Here is a 27,314-nt window from a genome sequence, read left to right as displayed (position 1 = left end):
CATCCTGCCCGTGAACCCCAGAAGGGACAGGGGTCACAGTTCAACTTCCTCCTTCACAAAGTTTTTATCATTTCTCACTCCTGCTCTCCCCTACTGGGAGATAGTAAAGAACCAGCTTTAGGGTTCCAGTTCCCAATCAGATCTGGTCAGCTACTAGGGCTCTAGTCAGGAACTCCCCAGACCCATGTGGGAAGCTGTTCCCACCACACCACAGGACACAGACCCACAGGCACACTCGGTCCTCACCAGAGCTCAACGCTTCTGTCTTCTCCTCTTCTTGAGAATCCTTTCCAACCCAGACAAAGACCTAGAGTGAGATGTGAAATGAGGCGGGTAGGAAGGTCCCAGCCACAGGGAGGGTCCGGGTGCTGGATGTGGGACACAGCCCGCAGCTGACAGAGCCCACACACCAGGACTGGAAGGATCTGGAACCAAGTCTGCAAACTGGTGACCCACCAGCATGCTTTGTCAGCCCACCCACCATCACATGTTGGTCTGCAACGTCTTTTTAGACAAGTTTAATTACCAGCTTACATTAACATCTAGAGTTGCCAGTTCTCTTGAAAACTTGGAGGATCTGGCCTTCACCTTTGTGTGGATGAAGCTGAGCAGCAGCTCCCCTGCCCCCACTTCAGACGAGCAGCTCCAGTTTGCCTCGAGCTCCAGCAGCTCGTGTCCCCCCGATCCCAGCCCCTCACTCACTAACATTGCTGACCACATGCATCAGGCACGGAGGTTGAGATCCCTCTCTAGAAGTGCATGAATGATCCCTCTATAGGGATCAGCAAGTGAGTGGCCAAACACATGCTCACAACAAATATGCCCTGAGCCTGCTACGTGCCATTTCTGTGTGTCTGGGCCGCATAGGTCTAAGGCTTGGAAAAAGTAGAAGTTTTGAGCTTGAATGCAAGTTTTGTAATACAAACATATTTATGCATCTCTAACATATTTTAAAAAGCACCTGTCACTGATACACTGATATTAGACAATAAAACACCAGACTTGATTTCTCTTATCTACAAATGTGTTCCCTGCTGAGCTAGAAGCCCCTTCGTGGCAGGTACTGTGTCTATTTTGCTCATCATAGGACTCCAGCATTGTTCCTGGAAGACGGTGTAGGAAATGCTGAGTGAATGAATAAGCAGATGAACGAACAGATTATGTAGCCAGGGGAGCAACTGGTAACAATAGCTGAAGGGCTCAAACTGTGAACATTCTGGCACCGATCTTCCCACTGGGCATCCCAAGCAGAGGTAGTGGGGAGACTTATGCCTTTGGGGCTGCCATCTGTAACCGATAACTCTGATAGGAAGGGTTATTGACTGCCATCCCCACGAGAACGTAAGCCCCGTAAGGGCAGGGGAGTGTCTGCTCTATCCCTAGCATCCGGATCAGTGTCTGGCACGAAGCAGGTGCTCAGTTAATATTAGTCGACTGAATGGCTCCATCCCCATCCGGTCCTACACAATAGTCTTCCCTAGGAGAAGAAGCAGAGAGCTCAGAGCCTTCTAAAACAGAAGGAGATGCAGTCTGAAACTTCCAGATGTCACTCTGTGGACAGTTTATGCATATGACATGCTAAATTCAAGTTTCTTCATCAATAGATTTAAAGTAAGAGTTCACACTCCGCTAAGGCCTGGGAGAGAATGCTGGTCATCTGATTTGCATTTATATGGTACTTTGCAGTTTGTGATGTGATCTAATCTGCATCTCATCTTAGTGAATGAGGCAAGGTAGGTACCATCACTCCCATTTTGCAGAGGAGGAAATGGAGGCCCAGAAGGGGGAAGGGACTCAACTGCAGCACGGGGACCTTTCCAGTAACACCTGGCAACTGATCTTAGAGCTGGATGTCTAGCTCCTCCCACTCCCTCAGCCCAGACAGCCTACACCTTCTGTCCTTCACCCACCTGGTCCCAGGTGTCCAGGAGCATGACGTCATCTGTGGCCAGGTCTTCCTGCATGAGCTCGCCAGGAACCTCTTCGATCTGGGAAGGAACAGAAGGGGTTAATGAAAGCTTACCAGCCCCCGCTCCCCCGAGGCTCCTTCCCCTGGCTGGGCTCACTGGGTTTGCACCCAGGAAGGAGTTGCTCCAGCCGCCCAGGAAGGAGTTGCTCCAGCCGGCAGGGGATCCTTCCTCCGTACTGTCTGCCTCCCCATGGGGGATGGGGGAGCAGAGGCAGAGACCTCCGCGGGGGCTCACCACAAAACGTCCGATCTTGTTGGAGCAGGCAAAGAGGCGAGGAGGGTGGGCGTCCATCTTCTTGTCCTTCAGCCGCGGGGACGTGCGGTAGACAGCCTTGCCGCCCAGGGCCTCCCAGAAGCTGTCTGTGAGGGGAGACCACAGCAGTTGGTCCCCTGACACCACCTCCCCCAGCACGCTCCTCAGACCTCATGGTAAAAACCCTGCCCTAGAACGACCCAGTGCTCTCAACCCCCCTCCACCCAGGGGACCAGAGAGGGAGAGGGCCTGAGGGAATCTGAAGGTGATGAAACAGAGACCAGAGAGCCGACTTGGCAGCACGCACACAGGCAGGACTACCTCTGGCTTCTGAATGACGACAGCACTGCGGGCTGGGGATAATTATCCCTGCTCAACAGACAGGGTGACGGAGGCTCAGAGAGGGTAATCCACTCACCCAACATCACACAGCTAGTAAGTGGGAAAGCCAGGGTACAAATCCTGTCGGGCTCCAACCCACCCCACCCGCCCGATTCTTTCCACTACACCTGCTCTGTCCACATGTGGCTATTTAAGTTCATTAAAATTAAATACAATTAGACATTCAGTTCCTCATTCTCATTAATTCCCAGGAGCCATATTTCAAGTGCTCAGTAGCCACATGTGACTAGTGGCCACCATATTGGACCTGGGCAGGTATGAACATGTCCAGCCTCTCAGAAAGTCCCACTGGACAGTGCAGCTGAAGACTGAGCTGCTCCTCCCCACTTCTACTGAGCATCAGGCGGGAAGGAATGGGCTCATAGCAAGAGCAGAGAGACTGAGGGCTGGCGTAAAGAAGATGTGCCCACCTATGTTCGGGAAACAGAGCAGGCTTGTGGCAATTCTATCCTTGGAGATTCTGAAGATTAGGAGAGGCTGCTACTCCTGCCTGTCTTTCAAGGCTTCCTAGCAAGTGACCACCTCTTCCAGCAGCCCTCCTTGAATGCCCCAGCCCACACTGAACTCTCCTTTCTCGTAGCTCCTGAAGGCCTCCCTCTCACTGACCATAGCCCTCAACCTGCTTTTCTTGAGCACTCCTTCGGGGACAGGCACTAGAAGGGGTGAGGATCCAGAGCCCCACCCCCCAAGCAGAAAGAAGGGAGGGAACCTAAGAGCTGCAGTCCCCAGAGAGCAGCAGGCCCCTCCGCCCCCAGCTCCTACCTGGCTCACTGCCTTCTGCCACCTGCACAGGTTGGACCCGCAGGACCCTGAGCAGCTCCCGGGCCCCCGTCTTCTCCACCTCGCTGGCTCCGGCACCCACCCACAAGTAGGTGGCCGAGGGAGTTTTCAGGACAAAGGCATCATTGGAGTTCAGCGCACCAGCCTTAGGAATTATCTGGGAAGGCAGCGCTCGATTAATCAGAAACCAGACCAAAAGTCCTCAGCCCCCTCTTTACTGCCCAGGAGACCCTGCAGCAGGACCAGCTCTTAGATGGAGACTTGGAAGAGCACCCCCATCACAGCTGAGAGCACAGACTTTGGACAATGAGGGGCTTAGTTGATTCCCATGATTCACTAACGTGCTGTGGCTCAACACGGTCATTCTAGAATTCTGGGCTGCATTAACAGAAGTTGAGTGCCCAGAACAAAGGAGGTGATAGTCCCATTCTCCTCTAGGCTGCTCTGAGCATCCTGTAGGAGTATGTTCAGGTCTGCATCTTCTGCCATAAAAGGGACAGAGACCACGTGGCATATAATCAGGAAGTGTCCAGATGGCGAAGAATGGACTACCTGTTAGGTAGTGAACTTTCCATTATGGAAAGTATGCAAGGAGCCCCGGGCATCCTTAAGACATGAGGAAGTCTAAGACATACAATTCTGCTTGCCAGGCCAGGGAAGTTACAAAAACCTCCTTCTTAACTCCTGACCCAACCGCCCCCTCCCCCAACCAGTCCTGTGCCCAGACATCTGCCCATCGAGCATGGGAGGTTTCAAGTAGGCCAATCCCTCCTGGGGTTCAGGGCCTGGGCCTTACCTCAACGGCTCTGGTGGCTCCAGAGCTGCTGGCCCGGACCTGGAAGAGGCGGGTACTGGCAGGGGCCGTCTGCCCGCCCTCACGGGACGTGCCACCCTTATAGATGATCATAGGTTTCCCGCCAAACAGGCTCATGAGGTGGGCTGGCTCCTTGCCTTGGACCACACGACTCTGGCAGGGTGACAGGACAGCAAGTCAGGCAAGGAGAGTGCGGGCATTCGTCCTTCTGTGCGGCAGCAAGCTCACCCCCCAGCCCAGCCACTATGGCCTAGGCCCATCCTCCAAACAAGGCCAGCACGCAGGTGTCTGCACGTGGTGGGGCGCATGACCCCACAGCACACGGGAGCTGGGCGGGGAAATGGAGAGTCCCCGGGAAGCTGGAGACAACGCCACTGCCTCATGTCCCCCGGGCACTGCCTCGGCTGCCCTCCCTTCCCATGAGGACCTGCCTTGCTGACCCTGAGTCTAGTCCAAGAACAAAGAGAACCAATGTTTGCAAATATTCCCTTAAATAGAAACACATGGATTGTTCATGGACATTCTTCCAGAATGGTGACGCCAGCTCAGGGCATGAAAGACGGCAGAGGGGTGAGAATACAGCTTCTAGACATGGAGAGACCCCTCTTGCACAGCCAGAGGGACCTCTTAAACCTATAAATCCCTTCACATCACATTTACCAGGGAGCAATATCCCCTTGTTCTCAGGGTTAAGGTCAATCCTCACCATGGCTTCTGGGTGGTCTGGCCCCTCTGCGTACCTCTCGAGACTTCTCTCATGGCACTCGGTCCCTTGGTCTACTGCTCAATGCCCCCTCTGACCTCAGTGCCTTTGCATATACTCTTCCCTCTGCCTGAAATGTGCCTGCCCAATTCCTACTCACCCATTGGGTCCCAGCAGAAAAGTATCTTCCTAAGGAGGTCCTTGTCTAATCCAGTTAGATCCTCCCAGGGATCTATTATGTCCTTACTTAACACACATGTAACTGGGGACTATTATGGGGGCCAGGTATGGCTCTAAATTTTTTACTAAGATTAACTCTTCATCTGCAAGGCAATCCTGGGGCAGAGAGAGGATACTTTGAGACTACAAAGGTACAGAGAGGCTAAGTGACTCATTCCTGGTCGCCCAGAGGTAAGACAGGATTCAAAGGTAAGACAGCAGGCTGCCTCCACATCCGCCCTCTGACTGAGTGGCCACACTGCCTCTCCTGAATGTCTGAACATCTTTCTCCTCCCCACACTACAAACCGTATGAGCGCAGGGGCGCGACCTGTGTGTTCAGGGCTGCAGATGGTGTCGGGCACACGGGAGCCCTGCACAAATGTTTGTGGGGTGGGTGGACAGTCAGCTAGAGGAGTGACCCCATGGACGAGGTGCATCACCTGCACAGGGGACCCCCCGAGCTCCTCATCCAGCTGGGCAGTCAGGATGGCAGACGCAGCGACCTCATCCTGCGTGGACTGGGCACCCTGCCTGAGAGAGGAGATGATACTCAGCACCAAGGTTTGCACAGAACCCAGAGTGTCTCCCTGGTCCCGGGCCTTGAGAAACCCACACGCCACAATCCCAGCTCAGCACCTGGCCTTCTTCTGAGATCTGAGCAAAACCAGTGGTCTCTCTTATCCTAAATGTGCCCTGTGGGGGGCCAGCGGGCTCACCCCAGGCAGAGCAGCCACGAGGGAAGGTGCCGGGAGATGCCAAGACGGAGAAAGGCGGCCAGGACATTTCTCACAGGGGACAGACAGGTCAGAGAACAGCAAGTGGGACATGAGCCCCTTCGCAGGGAAAAGACATCAGTACTCATAGCCTCATGTGAACCTGCTCAGAGAAGTCCGTGCAGATGTCCCCCAAAAGGATCCAAGCTGCTCGCCCTGAGAGGGGAGATTGGGCAGGGGCTTTGCTTTCCACCCCACCTCTTCCTATACTGTCCAAATTTCCCATAACTAATGTGTTATCTATAGAAGCAAACAAAATCTGACAAATCAAGTTGAGGATGCAGCTACCGTTTTTTAAAAAAATGCGTTCTTCTGAATTTTGTACCATGTGTATGTATTACCTAGTCAAAAAAAAAATTCTTTGAAGCTGCTTTTAAAAGTCTGACGTTGTCAAATGGAGAGGCGTTCTACAAAATAACCCACCGGCACTCTTCCAAAGTACCAAGGTCATGAGAGAAAAGACTGAGGAGCTGTCACAGATTAGGACTTGGTGATTAATCACTGAGGAGGCATGATGACTAAGTGCCATATGGGATCCTGGGTTAGATCCCAGGCCAGAAAGAGGACATGAGTGGGGCAACTGGTGAAATCCAAGGAAGGTCTACAGATTGGTAAATAGTATTGCATACTATGTTAATTTCCTGGTTTTGATCATTGTATTCGGGTTAGGTAAGATACGCACAGGGAGGGAGATGTGTAATGGGTACATCGAAACTGTACCATTTTTGCAACTTTTCAGGAAGCCTCAAGTTATGTCAAAACAAAAAATTTAAAGAGGAAGACATCCAACCATCATCAAAAAGTTTTGAGATGGTATAGTAAGAGCAATACAAGTTAAAAATATACTGAGATACTGTCTTATCAACGATAAGGTTGACAAACATCCAAAAGTTTGACAACATAGTCCACCAGTGAGGCCATGGGGAAACAGACTCACTGGTGCTGCTGGGAACGCAAAATGCTACAAAGTCCATCTAGGGAAACTGGGCACCATCTATTAAAATGACAACTGCATTTAGTCTTTGACCCAGCAATCCCACTTCTGGGAATTTACCCTACAGACATTTTTCTACACATTCAAATGATATTTGTTTAAAGGTCACTAATCATAGCAATGCTTGTAATAGCAAAAGACTGGAATCAATCCAAGTATGCATTCACAAGGAATTTGTTAAACAAGCAACAGTGTAGCCACACAGCAGAATATTATGCAGCTGTAAAAGAAAAAAAAAAAAAGAACAAGGAAGTACCCTCCGTACTGACATGGGTCCATCTCCAAGAAGTACTAAGTGAAAAAAGCAAAGTACATAACAATATACACAGTATGCTATCCTTTGAAGGGTAGGGAAGGGCGGGAACTAGGTAATATAGTCCTATTTGCAGGAAGAATTACTGGAAGAATATATATAAAAAACAAATGAAAGCCATTACAGAGGGGTGGGGATTGGAGAATGGGGTGAAGGGGGTTGGGATGGGAACAAGATTTCTCAACAGATACCTTTTTATTGTCTTGATTTTTGAATTTTGTGAATGCATTGCCCATTTTAATGGAATTAAAAAAAATTTTTTTTTAAAGAGAATTTTTTCATTATTACGTTATGTTAATCACCATACGTTACAGCATTAGTTTTTGATGTAGTGTTCTATGATTCATTCTTTGCGTATAATACCCAGTGCTCCACGCAGAACGTGCCCTCTTTAATACCCATCACCAGGCTAACCCATCCCCCCAGCCCCCTCCCCTCTAGAACCCTCAGTTTGTTTCTCAGAGTCCATAGTCTCTCATGGTTTGTCTCCCCCTTCGTTTGGAATTTAAATTTTTAGATTAGAAAACACGTGGTAGGTACAGTGCTTGGTGTGGAATTGTGGGAGGGATCTTCTGTTTGCTTCTCCCTACTCACTGCATCTCCTACAATGGACATGTCATATTTTTGGAAGAACGGTTTAAACGTTGTTACGAGAAATAAGACAAGAGGCATTGCCTCGAGGATAGGAGCCCTCCCTCACAGTGTGGCCATTCCACCACAGGCCTCTCAGCCCCATGCCATGCTCAGGGCCCAGTCGGAGCCCCCCCCCACATCCCATCCCCCAGCGCATGACCCCACAGCCTCACCAGTTGTAGATGATCTGTCCCTGACGGCCACCGTGACGGTAGTTGTACAGAATGATGTAACTGTCCCCACCGTAGAACTGCCCGTACATGGAGGGGTCCACAGGCACTTTGTTGGAGCCTTCGATTCTCCAGATCTGCCAGGACAAGGCCAGGCTCAGATGCGGTGCGGTTCCCCCCACCCAGACCCCCCCAACTCAGGCCAGTGGGGAACCGCGGGGTGGTGGGTCAGGGTTACACAACAGGACAAGCTTTTTATACGCGGCTCCACTTGGGCTCAGGCTGAACCTAAAGAATTTGCCCCAATCACTGAGCCACTAGGATTCAAACCCCGGATCCTTACATGACACCCCCACCCCACCCACCTCCTCGGAGTGGTCAGCACAGGCATGGGGAGCTGCACGGTGGTATTTAGGCCGTGCTTTCAGCGAGGGTAACACAGTGAGTGCCCACCTCCAAGTGTCGTGAGGATCAAGTGAGTTCACTCTCGAAAGTCCAGCACCGTGCCTGGCACAGGGAGACGACCGCCGTGTAGCTGGCAGCCACTCTCATTATTAGAATTGTGATTGAGGTGATTATTAGCGATACGGTCATCGGCATCGTTAGGGAGTTATCTGGATTGTACAGATCACCTCCAGAAGCAGGGGCATCCCTAGGTGACCTCAGAATGACCCTGCTGGCACGTGTCTTCCCAGAGCTCCAGTGACAGTTTTCCCAAGCGGTCATGAGGTCCTGCAGCGCCACCTGGTGGTACTTCGGAGACACTGCGCCCTCCAAGACCAAGAATCTCCAGACCTTGAAAATTCTAGGTGAGGGGTGGGATTAAACCCCATTTTATAGGTGAGAAGAGTGAGGGTCACTCAGCCAGGCTGCCAGAGCTCTTTTCACCTGTGCTACCCTGAACATTTTTACTGCATCCTGCCCTCCCACTGAAGTATGAATGAGTGATAATTATACCAATGGCAAAAATAAGAATAAATAAAAATGAACACTTTTGCTGTTTCTATCATGTAGAATAGAAACAAACAAGTAGACTCTACTTCATAAACATCTCTGAACCCCAGCCCCCACCTCTCCATCTTCACTGTGGCTTCCTGGGAGCCAGGCTGTCTTCTCTTACCTATACAATTACAAACATCTCCTCATAGGGTCTCAACCTTCATTTTCCTGCCTCTAATCCATTTTCACGGCAAGTTTTGAAAGCAGAGAATTGAGCTTGTTACATGTCTGCTTTTAAAGCAAGAAAAAGAAAAAACCCTCACTTGCACCCACTGGTTATGGGATCAAGTCCACGGTCCTGGACACGGCATTCAAGGCCCTTCCTTGAGGATGCAGTCAGCCCTACGCTCTTGGGACAGTTCCCTGCCTGGAATACCCACCATTCTTCCTCTCTGGCAGCAAACTTTGACTCATCCTCTGAGGCCCAACAGAAGGGTCCCCACCTCTGTGAAGACTGTTCCAACCACCCCACCCCTTTTGCCCTTTCTCTGTTCCCATAATCTGTGTGCTCGCCTCCAACCTTCCACCGACAGCACAGGTCTGAGCAATCAGCTGTTGCTGTGCTTGCACCAGGCACTCCTTGCTGGCAGGGTGACGTCTGAGACACTTGGCCTGGGGCCTGGCAAACAGTAGGTGCTTGGGGTATATTGGCTGTAAAAATTAACTGAGGCAAAAGAATCCCAACCACCAAGACTGTGGTCAAAACCTCATAGAGGAAGGGCCTCAGGGAAGCAGGAGGCAATGCATGAGCCAGAGGTGCCTGGGAGGGAGCACGGGAGGGGCCTGGACACCCCCACGCAATCCCCCAGGCACCTGTTTCTGGCCTGAGCCGTCGTCATCCATGCTGTGCTGGGCTGCCATGGCAGTGGACGTGTGCAGGGTGGCAGCATCGAAGGGCATGCGCTCCACATTGGCAATGTGGCTGGAGAGGTAGGCCAAGCCTGGGCCATCTGTCTGGTCTGGGTCCCGCCAGTTCTTGAAGAACTGCTTGAACAGCGGGGTCTCGCCACCCTCAGGAAGGACGGAGACCTGGACAGGTGAGGGAAGAGCAGGATGGGGGCGGGCTCAGGTCCCCCTGAGGACAGGGGCTGCCAGGCAGAGGTCCTCAGAGGAGACTCAGACACCCAGTCCGCACTGAGGCGGGTAGGGGAGGCCCACCCCGTCCCAGCCCCACCCCACCCGACCTGGACCTGTCCTCACCGTGCGGCTTGGCTCCAAGGCTCACCTGGGTCTGCCTGGGGTAGTCCATCTTGGAGATGAAGTCGGAGGCCGTTTTGAGGGCAGCCTTCCTTTCCTCCATGTTGGCCTGCTTGCCTGTCGGCAGGTGGGGGGTGAGGCACCCGGGGTCAGTGCTATGTCCTAACATCCAATGGTCCAGGGGAAGCAGCAGCCGAACTTCCCTCCCTATTCTTCTGACGCTGCAGACAGCCAAGACCAGACCCCTCCACCCAGAGATGACTGCTCCTAGAGCCCCTGGGGGTCCAGCTGGGGGTCGTAACTGATGGTAGTAACCACAGCAACCGTTGTGGTCCATTTACAGAGCATGTACTCTGTGCTCAGAACTGTCCATAGCTGATTTCATTTAATTCACACAATGACCCTTTGTGATAAAGATCATTATTAACTTGTCCCACTGACATATAAGAAAACCAGGGTCTTAGAGAGGTTAGCTGACTTGTCCAAGGCCACACAGCAAGAGGGAAAGCTGTGACTCTGAAGTCCACACACCACACCCTCGGGCCCCCTTCCTGCTCCTAGGCCACCTGTCCACAGTGGGGGCCTCCTCCCACTCCCCAGTCTGAAGTTCATGCCAACCTGAGAGCCTCCCCATGCCTGCACAGCTCCTGGCCAGCAGGTGCCAACCCGCAGTCCCCAGCCTTCCTACTGCCAAGGCTGAGGAGTCCAAAGAATAATAATAATGGCCATAAGTGCTCTATCTCTCTCTTCCTCTCTGCCCTTCTCTGTGCACCCACTGCCTCCCTCCCCCTTCTGTCCTCGTCCCCAGGACTAATGGTAGAGCATCCAAGCAGGATGCTGATGGGTCCTCTCAGAAGCATCTGGGCCAACGTTTTCCAAGAGCCTCTCATCATCAATCCCACAGGACATTCCCCACAGATTCCATGGACCCCTAGCACAGCATTTCCCAAATAGAAACCAGATCACTTTTGTGAAAAGCCCCAAGATACATTAGCAAGTTAAAGGTTCTTAAAAGGCCTGCAGTAAACAAGCCTGTTAACAGTGTTGCCCATAAACTTATTTGACCACAGAAATATACACTTTTTTTTTTTCTTTACAGGCTGCCAATTAGCCTCTGAGAGAACTGGTATTATAACATACCTGGGAAACACTGGTTTTAGCCCAAATGGGAAATCTGAGGCCCAGAGAGGGTAAGTCAAGTGCCCAAGATCACAAAGCGAGTCAATTGTAAAGCCACTGGCTTCAGAACAACACTCGATTGCTATTCTGGAGGCTGCCGTGCCCCAGGGTGCCTGCCACACACACTCTACCCTCCCAGGGCTGTAGGAGCTCCCACGAGGGCCTGGGGGCTGTCAGAAACCCTTTCCCTGCCCCCAGTACCTTTCCAGACAAAGATTTTCCCATCTCTGCCATGGTCCAGGATGAAGCAGTCTTCAGACTTCAAGGCCCCCTGGGCGAAGGGGTTCTCATCAGCCACGAGGGAGACCGACATGGTGCCCTCACCATTGGAGACCTGAGGGGACGAGGGACAGGAGGCCCAGAACATGAGTGACCTCCACCACTTCGGCCTGCCCAGGTGGGACCCCCAGGCTGACACATGGGTTGGCCCACATCCCAGCTGCCACCCCAAAAACACGGGAGAGTAACACCCAGACCCACGTCCCCAAGCTCTGAGGTATACTCAGGTTTTCTTTCCCCTTCTCTGCTTTGCCAAAAATCACACCTGCAACCCACATACACGTGTAACGTGGAAACTGCACACAGAAAGGGAAGTGGGGTAAGACGTGGGCATGCAGGTGGCACAGGAGATTTGTACAGTTGGCCGAGGAGACAGTCAATGTCATTCGTTAAAAAAAAAAACAAAAAACGAAGGTAGAAAGATATAAATGCAGATGCAGTGTGGTATCCTGGATTGGAATCGGGAATGAGAAATTGGGGAAACCCGAATCAAGTCTGTTGTTTAGTTAACAGTGTTGAACCAGTGTCAGTTTCTTGGTGTTGACAAACGTCTCTGGTTATGGTAAGATGTTAAGGAAAAGCCGGATGAAGGATATGTGGAAACCTTCCATCCTATCTTTGCAATTTTTCTGCAAACCTTCAAATTATTCCAAAATGAAAAGCTTTCAGGAAATTAAAATGAAAGTGTGCCATGCTAGTCAAAATTCAAAACACTGACAATCCCCAGTGTTGACAAGGTTCCAGATAATCTGGGAGCCCTTCCAGAGTGCAGTTTAATAATGTATCAGAACTTTAAGTAACAAACGCTCTACACTTACTGAGTACTTACTATGCACTGGGCACTGTTCTGAGCAATTTGTATAATTTAATAATTTATGCCATTGTAGAACTCCTTTAATCCTTGCAGCAACCCTGCGATAGTCCTACAGTATCCCCCATTTTATTCACAAGGAAACCAGGGCACAGAGAGGTTTAAGTAACTGAACAGCTAGAAGGCCATCCTGGGATTCGAAGACAGGCAATCTGACTCCAAAACTGGTATTTTCAATCACTGACTTATTATTCAGGCTTTGACCCCAAAATCCACGTCTGGGAACTTGCCCTAAGGCTTTACTCGGCACAAGTGCACGGAGAGGGACTCTTTGCAATCAGAAAGGGTGGATACATCCTAGTGTCCATAAATGTCTGTTGAGATTCTTACATTCATAAAATAGAATACAACAGAGCTACTACAAAGGGCCATCTAGATCACTGTTGTAGAAAGATATTCCTGGCCACGCTGAGAGGGAAAAAGAAGGTCACAGAAAAGCATGAATACTTTGGATCCATTTATACCAAACAGAGATGGAAAAGTGTGTAATTAGATACAGAAAGATGTAATCTGGACCTTCTTTCACTAAAATGATAGCTGTGTAACCATGGTAACCCTTAAAAAGGGTACGGGAGAGGCTGGTTTTTTAAAAATTGAGTTTTGTTACTTTTATAATTAAAACATTTTAAAAATAGTACTTGTTATCTTAAACTAGTGAAACTTCATTGACTTTAATTTTCTTTTTATGCTCTGGAGTATTGCTTACTATTTTCTTCAATGAATATACATTTCTTTATAATCAGAATAAAAATCAATGTGGTGTTTCTTTGGAGGTGATGGAAATCTGCACCCCATTTTGTTGTGATTTTACCACAAATAAGCTGAGGGCTTGACACGAGTATCATGGGCTCGGCCAGGCTTTCACCCAGAGCTCAGTCATGAGGCCAGAGTTCCTCAGCTCAAGCTCAGCCTGAGTTTTAAAAATCACAAGAAATAAATTATAACTAAGTAACTACACACACACACACACACACATACACACACGCCCATTTCTATAGTACTTCCCCAAGTATTTTCCTAAACATTTTCCCATGTTTTCTCTGTGGACTCCTAGAAATCCTGCAAAGTTGGCCTTACTGTCCTACTCCCCACCCACTTTACAGATGAGGAAACTGAGACCTAGAGAAAGACTACGTGCCGCCCAAGACGACACAGATGAGCATGATGTAAATGTGTCTACCTACAGTTGATCAAATTCTCTTATTCCTGGTGTAGGAAGGCAAAGGAAGTAGCTGGATGTCCGCTGGAGACATGTGGGAGCCGAGCCCCCGCCCGAGGGTGCTCTGCTTCGGGTCCCATGGCGGCAGAGCTCGGGAAGACCAAGTCCCCCACCTCCCTGTCCTGACCCCACACCCAGGAGACAGAGCAGCTGAGGCTCACCTTGTAGAGCTTGGCCAGCCTGCGGTTGGCCGCATCCTCCTTGGCTGTGTCTTCCATACCTGCAGGCAGAGCCGGCTTAGGGCCCAGCACCTGCAGGAGATGAGAGAGGGAAGAAAGTCCGGCCTTGACCTCAGGGAGGGGCCTGGGCTCCTCAGAGAGCTCCCTCCCCAGGCAGGCAAGGACCCTCCGGGCATCCACCGTGACACCCTCCACTAAGGGTAGGACCCCCTCCAGAGACGTCCTGCATCTCTTCACATGTCTCCTGTGTGCGGGTCTCAACCAGAGCTGCCTGTCAAGTCCTTCCCTCCCTGTTGCCCTGTCCCCGGGAGCTCCGTGAGAACACCCAGCTCCTCCACCCCCAGCACAGGCCTTCAAATATTCATGCTCCCATTTCCTCCCAGGCTTTCTCAGAATGATAAACACCTTCCCCCACACGGCTTTAGGTGATCCCACTCATTGCTCACACCCACGAGGCACCGATGATCACTCTCCTTTTAGAGGAGGAACCTGAAGTCCAGAGAGCTCAAGTAACTTGTACACACAGCTATGAGGTAGCTAAGTCAGAATTGGAACCCAGATCCCTGTGATTTCACAGCCTATTTTCACTCTTCCATTCTGGGCTACTCCAGAGTCAACAACCCCAGCTACTGCTGCTTCCAAGCCATGGTTGGTGTCCAGGCTCCTCCCCATAATAACCTTCTGCTCTTCCTAAAAAGTGGAACTCAACGCCCCCAGACAAGTAGAAGCCAAAGGGCATAGAGCAGAGCTTATGGTCTCCTCCTTTTCCTGGTGAATTCTGCCTCTATTGATATGTCCTCAAAGCACAACGGGGGGCAGTGCCATCCTGCAGTTGCCTGAATGGGCCATAAATCACTAGGAACGATCAGAAGAGGAAAGAGGGGATTGGGTCAGTTGTCTCTTTCTGATCTGGCTCCAGTTCCAGGATTGCTCTCAGAAGATGCCATAACCCTCCTCCTCAGTTCCTTGGGAGGACCTGGCCCTCCCAGCTGGAGGGTGTGGCTCATAACCCCAGAAGGCACCAGGCCCTGGGATTCCAGCCCCACCTCTCCGCAGAGTCTGGGAACTGTCTGGGAAGTTGCTCTTCCCCACTCTCTGAGGAGTCCCAGCTTAGTGGAAAAACAACTTCGCCTCAGGATTGCCCAACCGATGGAGGGACAAAATGAGCATCTGAGACTGACGCTCGGCCCCACCCTGCACCCCCGGGATGCGGCCCAAATACCTGGAGCATCGCCTCAGGCTCAGCGCCCTCCTCCGACACATACACTCGGGCCCGGCCACTCCGCTCGTTGTCCCGGATGCCCTTGGACACCTGTGTGGCCTTCAGCCTCTCAAATCGGTTGCTGCTGGAGCCACACCACTGGTAGATGTCCTGTAGGGCAGGGACCCTGTGTCAGGCAGCGCCCCAGCCTTCCTATCAGCCCCGCCCAGTGACACGGCCAGGAGGGGGTGTGTATGCCCACCTCGTTCTCAGCCTGCCCACGAGGCTGATGGGGCACGCACATGCCCACACCCAAGCACAATGGGCGTGATCCGTGTGCGCCAGGGTGTGTGACTGCACAGCTTGGAATGTGCATAAAAATGTCTGCCGGCTGGTGGGAGCGGAAATGGGCACAACCGTTTTGGAAAACCATTTAGCTGTAGCTACTAGAGCTCCATGTACTGCTATCTTTGACAGCATCCCTCCCAGACGCACACTCCACGGAAGTGCATTTGCACATGCCCCGGAAGACCCATGCAAGAACATTCAGGGGGGCACGCCTGGAATCGCCTCAAACCAGAAACTCTTCTGAGTGCCCATAAACAAGAAAAGCATAGATAAATAGGAGCACATCAGCCCAGTTCAGTGTGACATAGCAAGGGGAATGAACAATCTATGATTAAATGCCATATGGATAGATCTCAGAAACAGAATGTTGATCAAAAGTGGGCAGGCAGATCAGACAGAAGAAAGAATGATTCCATGTACATAAAGTTCAGAAATGGGTGGAACCCTGCTATGCTGCTCAGAGTTCGGGATTATGGTTACCCATGGGCTTGAAGGGACTAGATGAGGACAGGAGAGGGCTTCTATGAGCGCATGACATTCTGTTTCTTGATCCGGGTGTTGGTTACACCAGTGTGTTCACTTTGAGAAGTCCACTGAGCTATACACTCAGGATTCACACACTCTTTTGTGTACCTATTATACTTTAATAAAAGGCTCACACTAAATATACTTGCCTGTGTTTGCATGGACATTACACCACATACATAGATGAGGCGGCGGTGGAATGTCTGGCCATGTCCATTTGCAGGGATGAGTGCACCTGATGTCAAGAATGTGTACAAAGCATCACACATCTGTAAGCTGGGCTGGGGTAAGTGCATCCCACATGCACAACTACATGCATGAGACACATAGATGTGGGTCCTTGAACAGCACACCCAAGTCTCTGTTGTAGGCACTCATCATGGTACGCATGTCTGGGTCTGGTGGGCAAGAGCCGATAGTTTTCTCACATGCCTGCATTTGTGAATGACTATACGTAAGGCACATGAGATGTGCATATGAACACAAGATGTCGGGGAATCTACATGTCAGTCAAAGTCCGAGTACAACTGTGCACAAGGTCTGTGCACCTGTGTGTGATGGGCTTGAGTTTGCACGCGTGGGAGTCTATGCATGCTGGGCACCTCTGTCCTCCAGTCTCTGCAGGTGTGTCCGGCTCGTGCACAGAACATGTGTCTACACGGGGGCTGCTGTCCCTGGGGCTTGCCTGCCCATGTCTTTGCATGTGTTCACATGGGTGTGTCCCCCTCCCCAGAGTCAGGCCCAGCCAGGCAGAAGCATCTCAGGGGCCCCTGGGAAAAGGCAGGGCGGGACTTACGTTGCCCAGGTCCAAGATGAAGCAGTCACCATTGGTGAAGCTCTCCCAGGACACGGGCACCTCGGTGGCACGGACCACACGCCGCCCTTTGACCTGGAAGAGTCTCTGCACCACCACTTCATTGGGTACCACGTGCTTGAATCCTGATGCCACGCCTCCTTTCTGTTGGGTCAAGCAGACAGTGTCAGTCCAGGGCAAAGTGTCCAGGGAAGCAGATATAGGGGGAGGGGAGAGGGGAGAATTGAAGGAAATTCTGGCCTGTGGACCAGCGGCCTTCCAGCAGATTCCTTGGTCAGATTCTATCAGCTGCCACCCCTTTGAATCTCATACTCCACTAACAAAGACCCCTGGGGCCACTTGCCTGAATTGAAAAGCTACAGACATTCCTTTCTCAAAACCAGCATTTCCCAAGGAATGTTCTAAGGAACTCTGGTCCTCCAAGTTATTCTGCAAGGAAAGGGTTCCAGGATCACAGAAGCACGGGGAATGCTTCTTTTTTTTAAAGATTTTATTTATTTATTTGACAGAGAGAGACACAGCGAGAGAGGGAACACAAGCAGAGGGAGTGGGAGAGGGAGAAGCAGGGGGAGTGGGAGAGGGAGAAGCAGGCTCCCCGCCGAGCAGGGAGCCCGACGCGGGGCTCGATCCCAGGACCCTGGGATCATGACCTGAGCCGAAGGCAGACGCTTAACAACTGAGCCACCCAGGCGCCATGGGGAATGCTTCTTACTGGCTCCCTGACCGTTCGTTACACAGTGCACGTCAGCATAACACAGGCTCTGAGAAGTCCTGTGGTAAAGAAATGGGCTGTCCGCCTTTTGTTTTATGCAGCATTTCCTGACCTTACTGAATCAAGAACTGCCTTCTCCACCACATCCTGCTTGCAGCTCAAGTGTCTTGCAAAGCCATTTTGAGAAATGCTCATTCCAAGCTTTCCCATCTTCCAGGCTCTCTAGGAAGATGGCTCCAACCCACACCCCCCTTCTCTCTCCACCTGCCGTACTGTAGCAAGTCCCATCCAAGTACAGAGCACCGACCTCAGGGTCAAGTCCCTGTCCTGCCACTACAGTGCTGGGTGACTCTGGGTAAGTCTCTTCCCCTCTCCGAGCCTCAGGCCTCTCTGTTCTGAAATGGGGACAGAAATCCCTGCTCTGCCAGGCTCTGCAGTGGTCACCAAGTCCCAGGGAAGGGGCCTTCAGTAGGCCTGCCCTGCAGTAGTCAAAACTGCGCTCGGCTCAGGAGAAACCAAGTAAAGGGGGCTGGCTTTCTCCCCAGCAGTCCCCAGCCCCAGTATGACAAGTCAGAGGTGACAAGGTCCTTACAGAGCTTCCCATTTTACTCATGGTAAACTGAAGCCCAAAGATGTGAAGTGACTCGCTCAAGGGCAGTCGGCAAGTGTACGGCAAAGCTCAGGCTGGAAACTTCACCTCCTATCCCCAAGCTTGCTCCACGTGCCTTCGGGGTGTAGGCAGAAGGGCTCCCACTAAGGCCAGAAGTGTGGCCACCCCGTCCAGGCCCCTCTTTGCCACCTCACTTTGCAGAGCAAAGCCAAGTCTGATTTGAGGCACAGATTCCATGAGGGCAAGGGGACCAAGGGAGCGAGTTTGAATTGGGCTCTTATTATGTCCACACACAGTAAGCAGCATAAAAGCGGTGGTGCAATGCCCACTGTGCTGGGCATGTTGCTCGCATCATCTATGAGGACGGTGTCCTTATCTCCATCTTACAGATGAGGAAAGTGGAGTCCAGAAACGAAGGGACTTACCCAAGAGCTCACAGCTAGTCAATGATGGAGCTAGGGTTCGAACCCAAGTGTGACTGAATCCATAAAGCCCACATTCTTTCCCCAACATCAGGTTTTCTTTCTTTCTTTTTTTTTTTAAAGATTTTATTTATTTGAGAGAGAGAGAATGAGAGACAGAGAGCATGAGAGGGAGGAGGGTCAGAGGGAGAAGCAGACTCCCTGCCGAGCAGGGAGCCCGATGCGGGACTCGATCCTGGGACTCCAGGATCATGACCTGAGCCGAAGGCAGTCGCTTAACCAACTGAGCCACCCAGGCGCCCAACATCAGGTTTTTTTAGAGCAAAGGTAACTAGGGTCACCCAGGATGGAAGGCAGAAACAAGGCACTGCTCAGAGCAAAGTTGGTCCAATAGAAGAGTGGTTTCTCCTATTGTGAGTGAAGCGCCCCCTGGTGTCCTTTCTTGGTACCAGCATGAGGCCTTTCAAGAGCATCCCCTTGGGCTGAGCCAGGGCTGCCCAAGGTGTTCACAGAGCCTTTCCTTCCACTCTACTTCAAGGGACCTCTCGCTGGGGGGCAGGTGAGGAAGGGCAGCTGAGGAAGAAGATGCAAAGCCCTGCGCTCACCTGGTAATGACCACAGAGGCTGCCACTTAGGGAGTCCATGCCCGGGAGCTGGGGCACCTGCTTTACAGACATGCAATCGGGTCCTCACAACAAGCCCCTAAGGGAAGGACTCTCGTTGCCCCACTTCACAGACTAGAAAACTGAGGTCTAAAGAGGTTACACCCTAAACCCAGGGTCCCAGCTAGTTGGTGGCAGTACTCCCATGTTTGCCCTTCCAGGGATCCAGCCTTGCCCGTCTACCAGCCCAGGAACTCCTGAGTGTCCACAGACAGTTCTGATCCAAGCACTTCATTCTAAAAAGACAGTGGATCTGAAAAGCTTCTCCAAAAGGTGCTGGAATGACGCACCAACCATTTCCATGGATTCCTCAGAGAGGAGACAATGGGGACATGGCGGAAGAGAAAGGCCCTTAACTCTTTTTTATACGTTTCTGAACTATTTCACTTGTTCAAGCATGCCTTTTATTTGTTATTTAAAAATAGAAACATTTTTTTAAAAAGGAAAAGGTTGTTTTATGTCATAAACCTCGGTTTCAATAAATTCTCTGTATGTGAATTTATAAAGTAAACGGATGCTTGATATTTCATGATGGTGGACATGAATCTCCTGATTAATTAACTTACCAATCTAGGAAATTAGACTTGGAAACATGAACAGAAAGATAAAAGCAAGCTCTTGGAAGACATTAGTGGATCTAAAAGTACAGGGGGTGGAAATTTTCACTGTAACCTTCAGAATTGGTTGTTGCTTTCTATGGTCTAATTATTAGGCCGAGATTGGCATCACATTATTTGAACAAAATTCAATAGGATGGTCTTAAAAGTCACTTTCCAAATTAAAGTGATGAGTATATAGATAGATAGTTCCCTGTCTATACATGAATATACATAGCTATATGTTCGTAGAGAAACATTATCCATTTGATATATATATAGATAGTAGACAGATCTATATATATAGATATATAAATATATATAATTATGTATATATATATATATATCTGTAAAGTTGAATTTGGTGTATATCTCTAAAAGTAGAATCATGGAGAGCTTTCACTTTCTAAAACCTGTATTTCTATAATGTTTGACACTTTACTAAAAGCTTGTATTACTCGTAGTCAGAGAAAGAAAAAAAAGCTACAAAGATCTTTCATTTTTTAAACTGTTAAACTGCTTATAAAACAAAGAAAAATGTATTGACTGGGGCTGGTCCCCTCCAGCCCCCTGAACTCTGGGTTCCTTATCTCAGAAATGGGAGGGAGGCCCGGAAGGGCTCGGTGGGGCCAGGGGCTTCTCTGACTCAGCTCAGCCTGGATTCTGTTTGAACAAAGGGTTTCAAATAACCCAGCCACAAAGGGTCTCTAGGGTTCTGTCTGAGAGGTGGAGGAGGAAAGGGAAGAGGAGGAGAGATGGACCAATTCTGGAAAGTGCAGTACTTTTAAGGATTGGGGGGTTACAGAACAAGAGGGGCCAGGCCCTACGACAGCCCTTTCTAGTGGCTCCTGTCCCCTCCCTGCCCCTTCTCACACCCTGAGGACAGAATTGGTTCCAAGGAGCAGGCTTTCACAGGAACAAGTCTTGCGTAACAAGCTCTGCTCCTTGGGGATCTATAATTGATGAGGGCACCAGGCCAAGAACTTTAGGCCTGCCAAGTGCGGGGGCAGCTGGAGGACTTGCAGAAGGTGGAAAACAGGACCAGCTTTGGACCTCCCATTTCCACCAGGAGGAGCCTGGGCCTTTTAGGACTGAAGTCCCAAATCCAGTCCCAGATGCTCCCTGGAGCATTCCTCAGAGTATGGTCCAAGAACATCCTGGAAAAAGCACCAGAGGGTAGAAGAGGCTTGCTACCCACGCAGATTCCGAGGCCCCATCTGCACGAAGATCAGAGACCAGGGAGGCTTGAAACATCCACTCTGAGCGAGCTCTGTGCTAGGCCCTTCACACTGAATCCCAGCTCCGTCATTTACCAGCTGTGTAAGCTGCTAACCTTGTCCAGAAGTGAAGCTGCTGTGTCTACACAGCAGCAACAATCAACAGGCACAGTTGTTACAGGGGCTCAATAAATACGTGAGAGCACACGGCCAGAGGCACCCGACTGGCCCAAAGCCTCACGGCAGTTACAGGGGCTAGCCTTGGGTGCTGAACCTCATTCTCCCTTACTCCTCGTCAAGTGCTCTTTCCACTTCCTGCTCTAAGAACTGTAAGAAGGCCTGGTCCTTCTCCAGCTCTGGGGCCTGGTTCCCAACCACCTCACCTCTTCTTCTTAATACACCAAGGCCTCATAAAGGAGGAAGGTGGAGCTGGACAGCTCAGCAGGAGGAGCTGTGGGTATGGATAACCTGGCAGACAGGGGGCATGAGGTAGGCTCCAGGGCATCCAGCCCAGCTCCACCCAGCCCAGGCCCGAGTGCCTGTTCCCAGAACACACCCTACCCTGGGCTATCTGGATCCCAGAATGCTTTCCCATTATCCAATCCCCTGTGCCCTCACCTGAACAGACTCTTGTTCAGACCCTGTTGGCACAGAGGACCCTAAGGCCCAGAGAGGGACAAGGACTTCTCTAAGGTCACACAGCACATCAACAGCACAGATGGGGCTTCACCCCTATATGAGAACCCCGCTCATGAGAGGCACATTGGTGTAGTGGAAAGAATGCTGGGAGTCAGGAGATCTTGGTTCTAGTCCTGGCTCTGGGACCGACTTGCTGTGTGACCCTGTGCCAGTTGCTTAACCTCTCTGTGCCTCAGTTTCCCTTCCTACCTTCAAATAAGATTTTTGGACTCTGACATTAAGGCTCATCTGGCTATCAAAGCTTGTGATCCCCTCCCTATCCTGACCGAAGAGAACTGCAGCTTTGTAAACCTACAGCTTTCCCTGAGCCCTTCCAGGGTGCCAAGCCCTGGGCAAGGCATTTCCCAGCTACCCTTCATCAAATCCTCTCTCCAGGAGTGAAGGGAGGGTACAACAGGCTCTCACGTAACTAGAGAGGAAAGGGAGGCTCTCAGAGACACCAAGTGGCTGGCTTGTCACGCATATTAGGGCAGAGCCTCTCAGAGCTCCTAGCTTGGCTTTGCTTAGCCCCACCTGGCTGAGGGTTGCAGGGGAAGAGCTCTGTGTTGGCTCAGACTCCTCAGAGTTCACGTTCAAGGGGGATTCTGATGAAAATAATGAGGAATGTGGTCAAGGGTACCCTTTCAAATACCTAACATGGGGCCTTCTGTTGGCAGGGCCTAAGCACTAATGGGTGTAGGAACAGGACTGTTGGGGAAGTGATAGGCTGGGTTCCCACCCCTCGCTGCTGGGGCTAGGAAGACAACCCTGTGAAGTGATGAATTTTCTTCTCTCCATTTTAAGATAAGAAATCAGAAGCTCAGGGGCGCCTGGGTGGCTCAGTCGGTTAAGCAGCTGCCTTCGGCTCAGGTCATGATCCCAGGGTCCCGGGATCGAGCCCTGCATCGGGCTCCCTGCTCAGCGGGAAGCCTGCTTCTCCCTCTCCCACTCCCCCTGCTTATGTTCCTGCTCTTGCTGTCTCTCTCTCTGTCAAATAAATAAATAAAATCTTAAAAAAAAAGAAATCAGAAGCTCAGAGAGGCAGTGTGATTTGTCCAAGGTCACATAGCTAGGAAGGCCCAGAATTCAAACCCAGGGCTAGCTAGCTCCAAAAGCCGAGCTCTGACCCGTCTGCCACATCATCCCACAAGGCTGAGAGATGGGTGGACCTGAGTGAGGCTCTGCCATTGGTGCCTCTGTCCCTGATGCCTGGGACCTACCCTGTACTTGAGGCCAGACTTGAAGTAGCCCAGGAAGGTGGCCGACTCGAAGCCCTGGACCTCACGGTGCTGCACGGCCCGGCCATTCAGGTAGTCATCCAGCTGCACTGTGAAGATGGCGGCTGCCCCGCTCTCATCCTGGCTGCACTCATTGCCTAGGGGGCATCAGAACAGCGTGAGCCTGGCTTCCCAAAAGCAGTCCCAGCCTCCCATGGAAGAGGAGTCCGGAGCCCCCAGGGCTGCCCTGGCCTGGCTGTAGAAGCTGGGCAAGCCCTTGCCTTCTGTGGGCCTCAGTTGATCCATCTGTATAATGGGGCAGTGGGGGCTGGACTCCATGGTCTCTAAGAGTCCTCTCAGCTCTGACACGTCCCCCATACTCACCTCTCTCATTCCCCCCGTACTCACTCTCAGACCTCTAGACATGAAGTAGGGCCTGAGGCAGTGGCTCAACTCACAGATTAGGAAAGGGAGGTGCAAAGAGCAGGCAGGATTTATGGAGTCACCCAGCAGAGCGGGGACTCCAGGCTCCTAACTCCGAAGGGCAAACTGGGGTGTGGCTGGAAGTGAGCCAGGGAAGTGTGGAGGGGCTCCAGGGGCCCCACGTCAGCCCAGCTCTGAGCACCATGGTAACCTCTCGAACCCTCAAACCCTCCCGTGAGGTCGTGTGGTGTCATCACCACGTCCCCTTTACAGAGGCACTGGGTGGCCTGCCAAAGGGCAGAGCCGGGGTCTGAACTGGGACAGGCTGGCTCTAGAGTCCCGGGACACCATTAGCCAAGGGGCTGGCACATATCTGATGCTCAACAGTCTCTTAGTTCCCGTGGCGCTTCCTGGGGACCATGCCTCCAGGGGCCACGCTTTACGGGGGGGGGGGGGGCCTCACCGAGCCAGTAGTGGAGGTCATACTGCAGGTTCCCATTCCTCAACTGCAGCGTCTTCAGGATGACGTAGGCGTCGCCTGTGAAGAAGTCTCCATAGAGGCTGGGGGGCACAGGCACCAGGTCAAACTTCTCCACGCGCCAGATCTGCAGGCCGGGCTCCTTCCCCGCCTTAAGGAACTCGGGGTGCTCCACCACCATGCTGCTGGGCTGGAAGAGACAGGAGGAGCCTGAGCAGAGGCAGGAGCCTTGGCGAGGAGAGACCCCAGGACACGAGGGAGGGTGGTTTCCAGCCCCAAGAGCATCTCACTTGAGCCTCTGACTCTCCCCACCCCGGAGGCGAGCCTACCCCTGTCTCTGGGAGTGAGCAAACAGGGCAGAGTTTAGGCTCCAAACCCTGTCCTTGACCAGAGTCTGTCTTGCCTACTCAGCTCACTGATGATGGAGGAACAGAAGGCTCTACCTTCCTTCTCCCTCCCCTTCTTAGTGCCAATTGGATGGGGCAGCTGAGGCATGGAGAGGTGAAAGTGATTCTGCCAAGGACCCCCGGCTAGGAAGTGGCATAGCAGGCATTGCCCACAAGCTCCAAGAGCAGAAGTTCTGGAACCATAGGGAGAACCCCTCACATGGCAAAGGTAAATCTGGGGTCTCCAGGGGTTCAGTGTGTTCCCTTCCAGCATCCTCAGCGACTCTTAGAACTAGAAGGGTCCTCAGAGAGCTCATTATCCAACCCCATTCTGCAGATAGGGAAATTGAGGCCCAAACAGAGGAGACTGGCCCAAGGTCACACAGCCTGTTTGCTTTTGCTCTTTGGAAGATTTCCCATGTCCCATCCATATCCCCATCACACTCCCAAGAAGGACCTAGATGGCTGAGCCCAAGTGGCCTCCTGAGCTGTCTGCCTCCTCCCTCCTGCCCCCCCACCAACATCCCACCCCCAATTCCATTTCTTGGGAAAGGTGGAGAGGACGCAGCCAGGGTCTGTAGGAGCCTGTTGGAGATGAGGTGGTCAAGGATGGGGGAAAGCCCGTCAGACATGCACAGGGTCTAGAGATGGAGCAGAGCAGGATGGTTAGCCTGGAGCTGGACGGCAGAAATCAGCAGGCACAGGTCACCTCAGGCCGGAGGACGGATCTAAGGGAAACCAGATGGGGAGCACTCAGGCAGAGGGGTGGAGAAACACAAAAGGAAAACAGGAGAGAGAAGGAGAAACCAGACAGGGCAGACATATCAGGGAAGGAAGAATAAATAACAGTAATGAGGATAAGCAGACAGAGGTGAGATCATACAAGAAAGAGGGGGGAAATACTGGAGAGGGAAAAGAGAAATCAGATGAGAAAGAAGAATCTGAAATGAAAGAAAAAAAATCAGAAGATGGGTCCAAGGACAGGACACATCCCTATAACTAAAACTCTCAGCTGACTGGGGGCGGGAGGGCTCCGGGTCACCTGAGGAGGCAAGGTAAGTGGCCACCCAGCACGCTTCTACTGGGGAGGATCCCTGCCCGTGGGCCTGACAAATTTATCACCGCAAACTGTGCAGTGGTCCCTGACTCTGCTATTCCTAATCTGCTGCCTACCTCAGCCCGCACATGACTGACCCCAGGGCTGCGCCAACGTCGAGCTGGGAGTCTAAGCCCTGAGGCTTTGGAAATATCGAAGAACTATTTGAGGCCTTTGTCTCGGCTACTGGCTACTGCATGTAGTTTTGTCCATTTCCTTGGGAAGACAACTCAGTACATTCTCTGCTAGTTATTCACAGAATATCAGAGCTGGGAGGAATCTTAGAGAGAGATTCTCGTGTCCCACACTGTTGGGGAAGGGAAGTGACTTATCCATGGTCACTCTGCCATCCAGTAACAGAGCAGGGCCCTGGCTTCTCATTCCACGCTGCATGCCGCCTCCCTCACGCGGCATCCTCAGGATCAGCAGTCACTGTCAAAGCCTCAACCCTCAACCAAGGGGTCCTTGGCAGAATCACTTCCACCTCTCCATGCCTCAGGCCCTTCAAGATCCTAAAGTGTCTCCTGAAACATCAGAGTTTAAATGTTGTTCAAGACAAAAAAAAAAAAAAAAAAATCAAAAGAGGGGAGAGAAATCAGGCAGAGGGAAAAGGAGAAATCAGGAGGCGGAGATGGGTAAGAAATCAAAAGGCAGAGGCTAGGGAACAAGAAATCCGGCCAAGGTGAGGTTAGCCTCTAGGGAGGGTAACAGCCAGGCGCCCTGAGGCTCCCACCCTCAATCCACGGGAGCCCCGGAAGCAGCAAGAGATACTTACAAAGCAACAAAACAGTTTTTCCATTCTAGACCTGAATTACTCCCCTTTTCCTAGCGCTGTATCTGCAAGAACTTACAATAGAGAGTTACTCCGGGAGCCCCGGGGCCCCCTGGGCACTCACCCGCGCCTGGGGCACCCGCCCCTGGGCCGCCCCCCGCGAAGCGGTGGCCGCGAGAGCCGGCGGCGACAGCGCGCACAGCGCCAGGACCAGCGCGCAGAGAAGCGCGGGCGCAGAGTGGTGCGGAGCCATGGCAGCGCCGGCGGCAGAAGACCCCAGTCGGCAGCCTCGATCTCCGGGTCACCGAGCCTATATAGCCGCCGGCCCTTCCCACTCAAGCCGGGGACCGCCCCTTAGGGAGGGCGCGGGCCCGGGAGGGGCGGGGATCAGGCCTGGAGGTTGGAGACGTCGGGGATCCAACCCCGACAGACCCGACTGGGCGTAGCTGTCCCTTCACCCCTGCTCTGGGGGCGAGACCCAGCAAAGGGCCTGAAATACAGCAGGCGCCAACGCAATGCACACTAAAGGGGTGCGTGCAGGTATGAAAGGCAGAAAGCCCAGCTCAGCCTCCTGGTGTGCCCCAGCGAGCCCCCTCCCCTCTCTGCACCTAACATCTCCAGCAAAAACATAAAAAACAGTTTTTGAAGGCTTTCCACACATCATATAAAGGCTGGCGTCTCCTACCATCCTTTACAGAGTAGGTACTATGGACAGCCCCATTTTACAAAGGGAAAGACTGAGTGCAGAATGGTCAAGCAACTTGCACACAGCTAGGAAATGGTGCCGCCAAGATCTGAACTCAGGTAGTTTGGGTGGAAGGCCCACCTAGGCAGCATGCAGCTGCCCCCAGCTAGGGGCAGGCATGCAGGGGGCTTGCCTTCATTGCTCCAGTGAGCAAGCAAGACTCCAGAGGGACAGGCAGACCTCTCAGCTGAGATGGCAGGTTCTGCTTTACTTGAGACCACCCTTCTTTCCTTCTTTTTAAAAAGTTTGTTTTTATTTTTTAAAGACCTTATTTATTTATTTATTTATTTGAGAAAGAGAGAGAGAGGGAGGGAGTGTGCATGAGGAGGGGGGCAGAGGGACAAGCAGACTCCCTGCTGAGCCCGGAGCCTAACGCAGGCAGGATCCTAAGATCAAGACTTGAGCTGAAGTCAGACGCTTAACCGATTGAGCCATCCAGGAGCCCCAACAGGTTTTATTTTTTA

At 51.8% G+C, this 27,314-nt stretch overlaps 1 protein-coding gene across 5 annotated transcripts in view; it reads right to left on the bottom strand.

Annotated features, from left to right (window-relative positions):
* GSN (gelsolin) overlaps nucleotides 1-27,314 on the bottom strand; it is a 54,000-nt gene that overhangs the window by 561 nt on the left and 26,125 nt on the right. The window contains exons 1-16 of one of the 5 annotated variants that reach the window (XM_044920697.1): nucleotides 26,207-26,434; nucleotides 23,837-24,036; nucleotides 22,954-23,108; nucleotides 16,819-16,980; nucleotides 15,171-15,320; nucleotides 13,931-14,020; nucleotides 11,602-11,734; nucleotides 10,250-10,338; nucleotides 9,838-10,053; nucleotides 8,029-8,162; nucleotides 5,583-5,673; nucleotides 4,201-4,371; nucleotides 3,387-3,561; nucleotides 2,205-2,329; nucleotides 1,911-1,988; nucleotides 247-307 (exon numbers count right to left, since the gene is read on the bottom strand). In XM_044920697.1, coding sequence (XP_044776632.1) covers nucleotides 247-307; nucleotides 1,911-1,988; nucleotides 2,205-2,329; nucleotides 3,387-3,561; nucleotides 4,201-4,371; nucleotides 5,583-5,673; nucleotides 8,029-8,162; nucleotides 9,838-10,053; nucleotides 10,250-10,338; nucleotides 11,602-11,734; nucleotides 13,931-14,020; nucleotides 15,171-15,320; nucleotides 16,819-16,980; nucleotides 22,954-23,108; nucleotides 23,837-24,036; nucleotides 26,207-26,358 — 2,182 coding nt within the window. In that variant the 5' untranslated portion in view covers nucleotides 26,359-26,434. Of the gene's footprint in view, nucleotides 1-246; nucleotides 308-1,910; nucleotides 1,989-2,204; nucleotides 2,330-3,386; nucleotides 3,562-4,200; nucleotides 4,372-5,582; nucleotides 5,674-8,028; nucleotides 8,163-9,837; nucleotides 10,054-10,249; nucleotides 10,339-11,601; nucleotides 11,735-13,930; nucleotides 14,021-15,170; nucleotides 15,321-16,818; nucleotides 16,981-22,953; nucleotides 23,109-23,836; nucleotides 24,042-26,108; nucleotides 26,435-27,314 lie in introns of those variants that run through there. The other 4 variants (XM_044920698.1, XM_021691687.2, XM_044920699.1 and 1 more) reach the window with 4 other exon arrangements.

This window comes from Neomonachus schauinslandi, chromosome 13 (genome assembly GCF_002201575.2).
Source record: "Neomonachus schauinslandi chromosome 13, ASM220157v2, whole genome shotgun sequence".
Lineage (NCBI taxonomy): Eukaryota > Metazoa > Chordata > Mammalia > Carnivora > Phocidae > Neomonachus > Neomonachus schauinslandi.
This window is presented reverse-complemented; position numbering and strand designations above follow the sequence as displayed.